Here is a 12,662-nt window from a genome sequence, read left to right as displayed (position 1 = left end):
GGTCTGTTATTTTTCTAAAAAGTTTAACAAGCACCAGGTTAATTATAGCACTATCGAGAAAGAAGCTCTCGCCCTCTTGCTTGCCTTGCAGTATTTTGAGGTTTATCTTGGGTCTAGTTCGCAGCCTGTCCAAGTTTTTACCGACCATAACCCTTTAGTATTCCTAGCACATATGCGAAACTCTAACCAGCGACTTATGCGCTGGTGTCTTCTCCTGCAGGACTTTAACCTGCAGATATCACACAAAAAGGGCATAGACAACGTAATAGCCGATGCGTTGTCCAGGTGTTCCTCAGACCCGTAGGATTAAACACTGTAGGGGTGTGTTTAATTCTTGGGTGTGGGGGTGTTACGACTGTCGTCGTTATGGTGCTGTGTGTGTGTGTGCCCTGTGTTTCTTTTCTGTCAATCTCCTAGGGAAATTGCTGTGTGTCCTAGCCGTGCCAGGATTGGTGGACTGTTTTGGGCCCTGCCGCTCGATTGGCTGCACTTGATTACCACCTGGTATATAAGGAGCCAAGATGGTGGACGATGGGGGGGCAATGGCGCAGCATGGCAGACGGCAGCACAGACACTTCCTCATCCTCCTCATCTCCCAACAGGCCACACTTCCACCATAGTTTTGTCTTGTTGTATCGTTTACTAGTTTTGCAAACAGTAGGGGTGGACTGCCATTTTTGTTACAGCGTTTTCTCCTGTTTAAGTAGTTAGGGAGGTAAGTTCCTGTTATTTGGTTTGTTCGGGTTGATTAGGTAAGATTTATTGTTTTCTAGACAGGGACCTTTTTGTTTGTTGTTTTGGCCTTAGTCCACCCTGAAGCCTAGACCTTAGTTACACCATTTTGGAATAATTCATCTTTTTGTAAATAAATCATTCTTTTTGTAAATACGACACTAAAAATCGTTTGTGGTCACTTGGGACTTGGGGAAGATGAGGCCTTATCAGGTTATGTCCCAGGCCCCCTAGACTGGGGCGTAACAAATCCTAAAAAACGTGGGTTAATCTCCAACAATTACCAGCGAAATGTCTAAAATCTCAATATTTAACAGAGGAGTCTGGTGTATTTAGCCACAGCACTGCTGATGGCGAGTGGCTTCACAAACCCTGCCTGTGCTTCCAGTGTGACCAGAGTTTGGAAAAGTCCTCCACAATCACGACACACCATGTTTCTCCAGGAGCCTGACACGGAACAAACATACTACGAATGGGAACTGGGAACTTCCAGTTCCAGTGAGGAAGGAGAAATGATGTCACGTGACAGAGGAGGAATCTGTGAGAGGGAGAGTAGTCAAATGTGCCAAAACATTTGCAGTTTTTGTTCCTTCCTAATAATAAATCACACATAGAAAACTTATAAAAAGAAGTTTTAGAAAATTGGTAAGAAGGAAATTCTAAAAACCAATCTTAATGTGAATGGAAGAAAAAAGAACTTGGATGATTGCACAGTACAGACTCCCACACTTGACTTAAATTCAATTATATAACTGTGGATTAACTGTTCGTATAGAAAAAACAAACAAAAAACAACGGAAAAATACCCAAAAAAAAGTGAGAAAGAGAGCGCACACAAGCGCTTCAGGAGCAAACATAATGAGATGCAGCGGCGGATGAGAGATAAAGAGAAATATTAAAATTCAAAAATTAAACATCTGCATAAATCCATATGTAGGGAATAATTAAACTAAATTTATTCTTCTGCAGGAGAAAACATCGGTGTGAAAGGGAGGAAGATCTCTTCATTTTAATTTGGACCTCAACACCAAATAAAATGGATTCAGCATGTGAAATAGTTCATTAGGGGAGTAAAATACTGGCAACAACTCACAGAGCCTGAGAAATGTGCTTACTGTACACACACACACACACTAATGTGTGTGTGTAAATGACACCACAGCTGAGGTGAATTTGAACAGCAAAGTGTATCCAAGGTCAAAGCTGTTTACCAGATCCAGTGTATACACACATAAAAATACAATACTGTTTCCTAGTGGCCAAATACACCTGAACACACACACACACACACACACACACACACGTCCTTGAGCCATTAACACTGATCCAAACAACAGGAATATCATTCAGAAACAGACGCACAAACACAGACATGTGCGGCTAAGAAAGACATCGAGTTTTAACACACGCAGGACACACACAGATCACACACACACACGAGCACTCACAGATAATACAGAGGTGAGCGAGGCATCGCCATGGAGAAAGAGCGATGTGAAGCGTGGCACTCTAGAACTAAAATAACTCTTTATAATAACAGGCTGAACCAGGCGAGCAACAACACACACACACACACACACAGAGAGAGATCAACCTTGAGAAACATAAAGAAAAAGAACGCAGTGCGAGAGAAAGAGAACACTGGGGAAAAGAGTGAAAGGAATAATAAAGGGAAGAAAAGTATCTAATTAATAAAGAACGGAGTGCAGATGGCAAAATGTGTTTTCTTTATGTTTGCTTTGAGTTTGTTTAATCTTGGACACATTGTTCCTGATTACACTTGTGTAGTGCTTAATGTAACCTCCTGCGTATGATATGCAAACGTTTGATGCTGTTCAGGTTGCAAAAAGAGAAAAATAATAATGATATAATAGCAAGAATTATTATTATTATATTTTTTTAAATAACCTTTGAATTAAGAGTAAATCAATAATACAATCATTACAAAATTGCCTCGTAATGCTAATCATTAACCTTTTTTGGTAGAGGCAGAGAATTTAGTATCAATATTACAAATGTTCAATATATATATATATATATATATATATATATATATATATATATATATAAAATCGATAAAATGCGTAAACACACTCAAACAGACTCAAAGCGGGTTTTGCCGTTAAATGTTTCACCTCAGATTTGTAAATGTTTCTCTGGTTGTTGATTTCTGTCCAAAGTTAACTAGTTTCTTCAACTTTGACACAGAAAGTTGTTTTTTTGTGATAATTATTACTATCAACAGATTTCAATCTCTTTTTATAGTGATAATATGTTATATTATGATGTTATATCCTATTTTTTATTGATGCAGGGGGCAGCACACGACCAGAAATCAAGTACATACAGTATGCACGTGTCTATAAACTGATCAAGTATTAGTTTAGGTTTACCAAGAACACTGCTGTAAGTAAAGCCTAGTTTAACAAACGCATATATTGTTTGTTTACATTTAAACATGTATATAACATGTCATATCTGTGAGTGTCTGTCACTGACCTTTTCTGACCGCAGAGAAAACAAATCACTCACCATTAGACCCGTAGAAAGAGTTGGCCACCATGGGAGGGAGGACGGGGCCGTTGGCTTGACCGACCGATCCCGTCTGACCGTTCACTGGACTCATCGAGAGGCCGAAGGAGCCGTCGAACGAGCGATTGGGTGAAACGCCGTGTTGATCCTGAGACACAAGGAAATCAAACTATACTCAACAACACCTCCGAAACATACAGTATTTCATACAAACACTTTATATGCAGGTGTTTGGTAAGGTTTGGTAACATGATTGTTTGTTTTTTTAATGTCAACGTCTGCTTCTGAGCATTCAATTTCATTCGGGTGATGAACAGACGGTTAAGTGGGCGCTTTGTAGTCCACTGTTCAAACACAAATAGGGTTTGAGAGGTAGAATAAAAAGAAGACTCTCAAAAGACAGAGAGGGATCAAGGTGAAAAGGGGACCTCATTTCCCATGGCCCATTAGAACGGGACTATGTTCCACACTGATCACTTGTCTCTGTGTATATATACGAGTTCCTGTGTCTGCCTGAGTGCGTGACGCTCGCACGGGTCCATTTTTGTTTTTTAAAACCCGCCCATAGCCGTGAAAACCGAGTAACAGAAGTGACTCGTAACCACAATACCATCTTGTACCGCGATGCCCCGCGACCCGACACGTAACTGTGATTAAAAACACAGTGTCACAAATTTCAATGAACCCACGGCCGAAATTATAAAAAAAAAAAAAAATACACTCCATGTGCACTCATAAAAAATTATAACAAAGCCTCTATAAATAAAATAAAAATAAAAAAATAAAAAAGCTGTCTGTTTTTGCCCTTTGTTGATGCCGGTGGCACCTCGCTTTCAAAATAAAAGTCATTTTGGCTTGATTTAATCACATTTAGTTCATTTTCACCCGTGAATTTATCATGTATGTATTCTTTACCCGGTACACGGTGCAGGACTCTGCTGTAATATTATAACACAGGTGGCAAATACGTCTTTTTGTGTGTATTTTTTTAAGAATTCCAGTTGTAACTATTTGTCATTTGTGTGCACAGTGAATAGCTTGTTTTCATTAACATGTATAATACTCACACATACACACACACACTCCCTCTTTCTGCCCAATTTAAAGGCAAGAACTGATCACTGTGTTTCCCCTGCCCTCCTTGGATCTGTACCAAAGAATATCTCATAAGGCAACGTCAACGTGATGACTCATGAAAACACATGGATCTTCCGAGACCAAAAATGCCATTAAGATACAAAAACTCTCCACAAAAACCATCCCCACACAAACGGGTCCACTTTGTCCAGCAGCAAATTCAGGAGATTTTAATTTGCACGTGTCAGCCGCCCCTCATGTGCCACTCTCCTCATCTGTGAAAGCAGTTAAAGAACGCTAAGGAATCAAAGAGCACGAGGTGTTTCTCTGCAAAAAAAGCTCATGATTGGCAGCAGGACGGCCGCTTGGAAACACTTAAAGGTTCCGTCACAAACTGGAATCTCTGTTGGACCACGTTTGGCTTTGATGACGACATACATTCCATAGCTTATGCTAAGTCAAAACAATTATTTCAATCCGCATTTGCATTTATGTCTTGCCAAGAGCTTGGACGGCTGCGTTAAGTCTTGTCCAGCACATCCCGATGATTCGCAGTGGGGTTAAGGTCTGGAATCTGTGATGGCCAATCCATGTGTGAAAATGATGTCTCGCGCTCCCTGAACGACGACTTCACAATCTCACTGTGGTATTGTCATCTTAGGATAATAAAAAACCTGGTCAATCAGTTTGTGTGGTTTTTTGGTCGTTTAACCCTCTGTGGTCATGCGGCACGGATCCCACTCTTGGTAAATTGTCATGGGAATAATACACAACTCTTATTATCTTATTAGCCAAGCGAACTGTGACGTATTTCCAAAATTCACAGATTCAATCGGATTTTAAAGATTAAAAAATTAAAATTTAAAATTTTTTGAGTACTTTTTACTCATGTCTATAGGTTGTGCTAAAAAAAAAAAGGATATAAGTATACACTCTATATTTCCTCAAGACTCTGTATAGGCCAAACCTGGACCTATTACAATATGATTTATTAGGGCTGTCAATCAACTAAAAAAAATTAAGTAATTAATCGCAAAAATAAACCTGAAGACTGTTTGAATGGCTTTCTTTAAATGTTTAACACAGTTTCTCTCCTGTGAAGTACAAATGTGGCACGAAAAAAAAGGCATCTTGATGTTTTTAAACACTTTAAATTATTTAAATGTTATAAGTGACGAGAGTTAAGAGGAGGGCCAAGAGTGCATAGGCAAAATATAAAATGCACACAGGCCGGCAAACGCCGTTCAACGATTGGATCCCGTCATTACGCTAGTACAGAAGGTCTTCAAATTAGAAGTTTCCGGTTCCATCCATTTAAAAATGATCTGGACATATAAAGTGTGTATGTACATAAAATGTGAATGCAAAGACTAGGACATCAATTCCCATGCTGTGATCTGCAACAACTGCGACTACTCTCTAATTCCACAATTACTAGTCAAGGGGAAATACACAAGGGAGTCCTTGAAGGTGTGTCTGTACTTTGCTTTATCTGTAACTGGAAAAAAAAAAATGTCAGTTAGTTATATTATATGGAGACAAGGCAGTGTGTATTTGAGCAGTTACTGCATAAAAGCAGCAGCGGGATAAAGGGGAGTGATTGAATGAGAGCTGGCTGGAGATGAATAGAGTCAGAGGTGAGACAGAAAAAGACTAAAAGACAAAAGGAAGAAGGAAAAAAAAAAGATCAGTGGAAGAGAGAGAGAGAGAAAAAAACTTGAGTGGTCCACTTCTGAAATGTTAAAAGCATCAATACTGAAGCCCAAACAGGCTTTTAAAAGGTACAGTCTCTTATCCACGAGGCCTTTATCTCCCTCTTTTTAATCCTGCCTTCCACTCTTAAGACAAAGAGGAAAACACGCATGAGAAGCTTTGATGTTGCCAAAAGCTTTAACCGTCAAGGTACTGGTGGAGTCCTGTAAAGCCCATATCGTATCACTGCTGGCACTTATTTCCTCCATATTCACCGATTACCTGCACTAATGAGGCTTCATTTAATGGCCATATGATAAAGGTTTTACATTGTGTGATTAACCACAGTCAATGTGCGAGTTCCACTTTTGTGGAACATACCATCTACATGACAGTGTATCAGACGGGTTGAAACGCACTTAAAGCGTAATCTCCAAACACATCATTTTTGTATTTTCTCTCTGTTGTTTGTGAGCAAACACAAAACACGCGGGTGTATTTGTCATTCCCGTACTATCAGCGGGGCCGCGCACAGTTGAGCCAACAACGCAGCTTTTCCAGGCCAAGGGCTTACACAAACATTCAGCGGTGCCATGCATCCACTGGAAAACAGCGAGAAATAAAAGTACACTGCGGCCGAACGGAGAACACGTGCACATGCTCGCACTTAAAGAAGAGCGTGGAGACAGAATCTGAACGGAGAGCCGTTCAAGTGTGAATGCTCTTTTACTGAGAGGAGAAAAAGAACAGGAAGACTTGAGTCAAGGGTGTGTGGAAAGAGACAGAGGCAATGGGGCTGAGAGAGAAGACATAAGAAATGGAAATATAAAAAAGGAGGTGTGTGAGTTTGTTTTTTCTCTTTATCAAGTGACATAAAAAACAAGTTTACTACGAATAGACTAGACGTACTGTAGGTTTTACTTTCTTTCTTTCTTTATTTATTTACCCACTAAAATCTCTTTTTATGATCGTCAGCATTAAGCTTCGAATCAGGTAGAGGAGGAGTTGGAATGATCATAATTAATATACTGCTCTGTCTCTTCCTGACGGAGCCCAGCGCTGCGTCTACACGGCAGGAACTTCTCCAAGAAAACAGGGAGCGTGAGTGAGAGAGAGAGAGTGGAAGAAGTCTAGTGAATCGAAGCTCTACTCACGCTGCTGTAACAGGCATTAGAAAAAAAAAGAGAGAAAGAAATCATGAATGTACGGGTGCTGATGAGTGTGGAAAATCATGTGTAGAGCTGAAACAATGAATTGATTAATCGACCACTAATCGATTAGTAAATTAATCGACAACTATTTTGATAATCGATCGATTCATCGGTTTGAAGCTTTTTTCATGATTAAAACAAGATTTCCGATTGTTTAAGCTTCTTAAATGTGAATATTTTCTTCATTTCTTTGCTCTGGATAACAAAGAAATCATTAAAAGTGAATCATTTTTGGTTTGTGGACAAAACCAGACATTTGAGAACATCATCATCTCCAGGTTTGACGAACACCGATTAACATTTTTTAACATTTTATTGAACAAACGATTAATCGAGAAAAAAAACAAACAGATTAATCGATTATGACAATAATCGTTAGCTGCAGCTCTAATCCTGTGAAACTGCAGCGGGAGGACAGACTGCATGTATTCATGCTCAGGAAATTGACCACATGCGTCCTCACACTGTCTCTGAATGTGGTTTAAGGACGGATAGGGAGCATTCAGACCTGTATTTTACACATGATCAGATCACTCATGATGGATGTTAATATAAAAACTAAACCTGGACCCTGCTCTGGGTGTTTTTTTTTAACGTTCGGGGTAAAGCTTGTAGCACTGAACACACCTGGCTATCGTCCAACATTTTTGCACATTATATAAAAGAAAAACAGAAAACAATCTGGATGAGACGTCGTGCTAAAGGTTATAAAGACGCCACCCCTCCAAACATCAACAGTCACACTAGTCGGCAACGAAAACCAGGCATGAGGAATGAACAGCTACATGGATAAATGTTGATGTCAGGCAACCACAACAAAAAGATAAATTGTTTTGTTACTGGAGCTCCTCACTCCACTGCTGTTGTCATTCCTGCCGCGTGTTGTTAGAAACACTGTTTCCTGTTCACCTCGGCTGTGGCGGCCCGCAGCTTAATGTGCCCAAACACAGGCTCGTAACGATCTGATCATGTTGGACACTTAGAATCACATAAAGGATCTCCGAACACAGCAGTGAAGCCGCGCGTCGTCTTTTTTTTTCTTTCTTTCTCGCTCTTTTACTTTCTCGCCTGTCAACTTGGCATAAACCCGAGATTCATCGCTTCCACTGTGCACGAAGCTGCAACATCCAAAATGTCACACAAACCTGTGTGTGTGTGTGTGTGTGTGTGTGTTTATATGACAATCACCACCAACAACTGATAGCTACAGAAATAATTGCTTCATGTAAAGTCTATCAATTATTAATCTGCAACAAATTGACTCTGTGGTAAACAACAGTAACATCTTCGATGTACAATGAAGGATTGGAGTAAGACATCTTGTTGCGGCCGTACGTCACTCACACATCATCACGCTAATTTGCCTCATCTTTCCTCTAAAGTATTGTTCTGCAGGAACCCTTTAGATTCCAGATTTGTGTTTTAGTGTTGTCCAATCAATAGTCAAAACACCCAATTTCAATCATACAAAAGAAACTCCACAATATGTTCACTTTTAGGAAAACTTTTCTTTTGTTTTATTGATTCGTTAAATAGTTGCTGATTATTTCTTCAAAAGACAAGTGACTGCAGCTCTGCTATGGACGAGTGTTTACCTTCAGAACCCTCAGCACCACGAGCTGAATGGTCCCCCTCACGTTCCCCTCGTGCGACATCGAGCGGCGCAGCGTCTCCATGGCGTCGTGATTGGAGCGTCCCAGCAGCGTCTCTCCGTTTACGGCGACCAGCTGGTCATTGATGGACAGACGGCCATCCTGTACACACACACACACACACCAGAAATACACAACCGTTACTCACACACCCACACACGCCTCTCACCTTCACTGACTGACCCACTCGATGGAATTCAGAACAAATCAAGAAAGCCTAAAACTTCAGTGACACACACACACGACTTTCTCCACTCAGCTCTGACCACATTAGCAGAGACTCCCCCATCACCTCCCCTGCAGTGTTATTTACTGTTCAGTGCTTTTACAGCAGACTCTGCACAAAAACTAAAAGCTGCACACAGGTGATTGGGGCACATGTGCTCATCTACTCTGCTCTGCGGCCTGTTTCCTCTGCTTTTCTGTCCCGGTTATAACAGTTATTAATCAAGAACGTGTGCATTGACCATATTCTGTGCTTAGTATTTGCACATGTGCGGAAACACCGTGTCACCTTGTACGCCGCCCCTCCGTGTATGATGGACTTGATGAAGATTCCCAGATCCTCTCCCGTCTCCCTGGACTTGTTCCCTTTGAGGCTGACGCCCAGCCCTGCCGAGCCGGTGTCATTCAGGGGAACCTCGAACATCAGCTGCTCCTTGCCGTTCTCCACAACAAAGCCAGGTACTCGGGACACCTCCTCCTTCTGAGGGGGGGGGGAGAGAAAGGGAGACGGGTGAGGACACAGCAGTCACCTTGAATAGTGCCCAAACCCTAAACTAAAAGCTTTTTCATTTGAGACAAACCCTCACAAGCAGCTAAATACTTAGAGGGGCGGAAAAAAAAAAAAATAGTGTCAGCGCCAGTTTTATTTTTGAATGAAGAAGTAGTGGAAAAAGCCATTTGGACTAGCTGCTTTTATGTACCCATCTTTCTTTGCCTTTCTCAGCTCGGCAATATCAATAAAATGACCTGTGCATTTTCAAGAGGTAATTGAGAATACAGCAAACACAGAAAGCCAGAGGGCCAAAGGTACTCAGCGTGAGCTTGTATAGAAAGGAAAGAAAGATTGTAGAGAGGACAAGAAAAAAAAAAAAAAAGACTATAATAAACCCAGAAAAATGGTGAAACGCCAACCAAGAAAAAGGGTATAGCAGTAAGGACTAAGTGCGGGACGGAATAAGGGAAGGGGAGAAAAACAAAATCTGCAACAAAGAAAGTAAATGGATCCTGCCAGAAGAATATTATGCGTGTTTGAAGCCGGTGAAAGCCCAGTGGGAGAAAAAGCACGGTGGCACTTCACATGGATTATACCTGAACCATATTGACAAGTTACAGGTATTCAGAAAAAGGGAATTTTTTTGAAAGCTTAGATTCTGATTATGGAACTACAGTTATAATTAATCTAGGCTCGGCATTTAAAGGAATACTTCACTGATTTGCATTTAGCTTTGATTACTAGAATAGAGGTAATATTTTTCAAAAATTTGAGTTGAGAAATATCTTCATTTTTTTTTGGAATGGGATCCATCCAAAGAATTTTCAGTATATACAGTATATAAAGAGAGTGTGTGTTGATAGCATTCGCGAGTCTGTATGAATTCATTATTGTCCTTGTACAATAATGACTGCATGTGTGCATTAGCCAGAAATCCATAATGCCTGAATGCACTTACGATAGAAAGTCTAGTTCTGTGTGTATGTGGCCGCCCCATAATGTATGGATGAATTTGGTCTGCCTGTGTGTGTGTCTGTGTGTGCGTGTGCTTGCGTGGGTCAGCAGTGTCAGGTTTAGACACTGTTTGTCTGTGGGGATTGTGGGTTTAACAGCGTTAAGCTGACACAAGTCCTCTACTCGGCAGAAAGCCGTTTTCCCTGCTGGAAAACCTCCCCCCAATCAGACGGACTGTCCAGACCTGATAGGAAGACGCAACAACCTTGAAAAGAACTTTAAAACCACCACAGGAGAAATGTTACCTTCTTTCAGCACATAATTATACCGTTAATGTGGTTTTTTTTCTCTGAGATTCTGTCCTAAGCAAAGCCATGACTTGGTAACTTTTCAGATTGGATTCTTTATCTGACTCCTTCCTGTGCTCATGTCACGTTAATTCATTTATTTATTTATTTTGTTTAGGATGCCAATGCCTGAATGAAAGGAGTGTCGAGACCACCCACAGAGCTGTGAAATGTTATGTGGAATCTGATTTAAAAAAATAAAAAAATGTGCAAATGTATATTGAGTTCATTTTTCATGTGTGGCCTCCTCCTGATTATTTACAAAATAAATAATCAGCACGTGAGATCGACTCTCGCTTGGAAACCTCGCTGGGTTTTGCAACTTGTATGTGCTGTGCTCCATCACCCATATTCCTCTAAATATGGAATATTATTGACAGAATTCTATTGAAATAGAGCCAAAAAACGAGTGACTGAAAGGGAAATCTTAACTGATGTAAATCAAGTGAGAGGTAGGCTCATTTTCCCATAGACTCCCATTCAAAATGACTTGTCTGCAAACAGCAGTTGCCCCCTGGGGGCAATTCTATATATTCTTCCTTCCTGATTAGCCTCAACCGGCAAACTGTACATCCAGTCTGTGTGTTTAACACATACCTTGACACAAGTACCATTCATATTAATTTAATTCTTGGACTTGGATTTGGTCTCTATGGGGACAATTAAAGAGACAAGGTCAAACCAGAAAAAGGTCCTAAAGGGGCATACGCACACAACTGTTTTTTGTATTTAAGACTACTTAGACTACTGCTAGAGTCTTTATATTCTGAAGTGTCTAAAGTCCTTAGTGTCCCGTCTCCTCTTAAAAGACGTGCACTCTGGTTGCTTCAGTGCAAGCAGGAAAAGTCAGCCCACAGGTCCTGTGAGACATGCAGCAGATGTTGGTGGCACAAAAGTTCATTTTCCAACACTACACGATGTCATGGTGTGGTCTTGGCAGCTGTCTGTTCATGAGCTGAAGCCCCACCGCCCCCCACCCTCACCCCCACCCCTCCATGAACACCAGACTGCTTCTTGGCAACAGTTGGCAAACGTACACTGTTGTCTTCAACGAAGTCAAATATTAAAAACACAATTTACAGTGATTTTTAGCCTAAAATCAGGATGTTTTGTGTTTTGTTTTTTTTCAGCTGTAGCTGGTGAGTGGGTGTGAGAGCAGAAACAAAAAATGTATGAAAAGGGCATGTGGTTGTGCGTCAAAAGGCAAAACAAGCAGACAGACTGAGTGTCAGAAACACACGGGCATGTGCAGACCTCTGCTTGGATATGCGAGATATTGCCGGTGTTGGAGGTGTCATAATGTTCGCCAGTCACCCTTGAAGTCTGAACTCCACAACTTCTTATCCGTTTTAGGTCAAGACTTGAAATAAATATGTATATCTCGTCGCTTCCTAGACTCCCACATCGGGTCATCATTAACATGAACCTGTTTAAATCGAGTTTCATGCCTGTGATGGTGCAAACGAGAAGATCCTCTCGCTTTTTTTGTTAAAACAAAATAGTTTCTTACATGAGCCATGATAGCTTTTCCTCCCAGTTTACGTTCTCTGTGCCAGCTTTACTCTTGTAGGTCAAGAAACCACTTTCCTGAAATGCAATTTAATTTGAATCCGAAAAGTTTTAGGAACCGCCTTAAAAAAATCCAGCATTTATCACTCCAAACAAAACTGTTGCTACGGGTCTTGACAAAACAGCGCCTTAACTGGTTAATAGCGACGTCTTCCTTTGCCAAGTTACACCCACTGCC

The 12,662-nt window shown here is 40.8% G+C and overlaps 1 protein-coding gene across 4 annotated transcripts in view; it reads right to left on the bottom strand.

Annotated features, from left to right (window-relative positions):
- The window catches only part of pard3bb (par-3 family cell polarity regulator beta b), a 192,851-nt gene that overhangs the window by 102,900 nt on the left and 77,289 nt on the right, over positions 1–12,662 (bottom strand). For all 4 annotated transcript variants that reach the window (XM_058617671.1, XM_058617686.1, XM_058617662.1 and 1 more), the window contains exons 13-15: positions 9,411–9,602; positions 8,840–8,998; positions 3,265–3,412 (exon numbers count right to left, since the gene is read on the bottom strand). In XM_058617671.1, the coding sequence (XP_058473654.1) occupies positions 3,265–3,412; positions 8,840–8,998; positions 9,411–9,602 (499 nt within the window). The remainder of the gene's footprint in view (positions 1–3,264; positions 3,413–8,839; positions 8,999–9,410; positions 9,603–12,662) is intronic.

The sequence above is a fragment of the Solea solea genome, chromosome 2, assembly GCF_958295425.1.
Source record: "Solea solea chromosome 2, fSolSol10.1, whole genome shotgun sequence".
NCBI classification, from domain to species: Eukaryota; Metazoa; Chordata; class Actinopteri; order Pleuronectiformes; family Soleidae; genus Solea; species Solea solea.
Note: the sequence above shows the minus strand (reverse complement) of the source record. Positions and strands in the feature narration are given on the sequence as shown.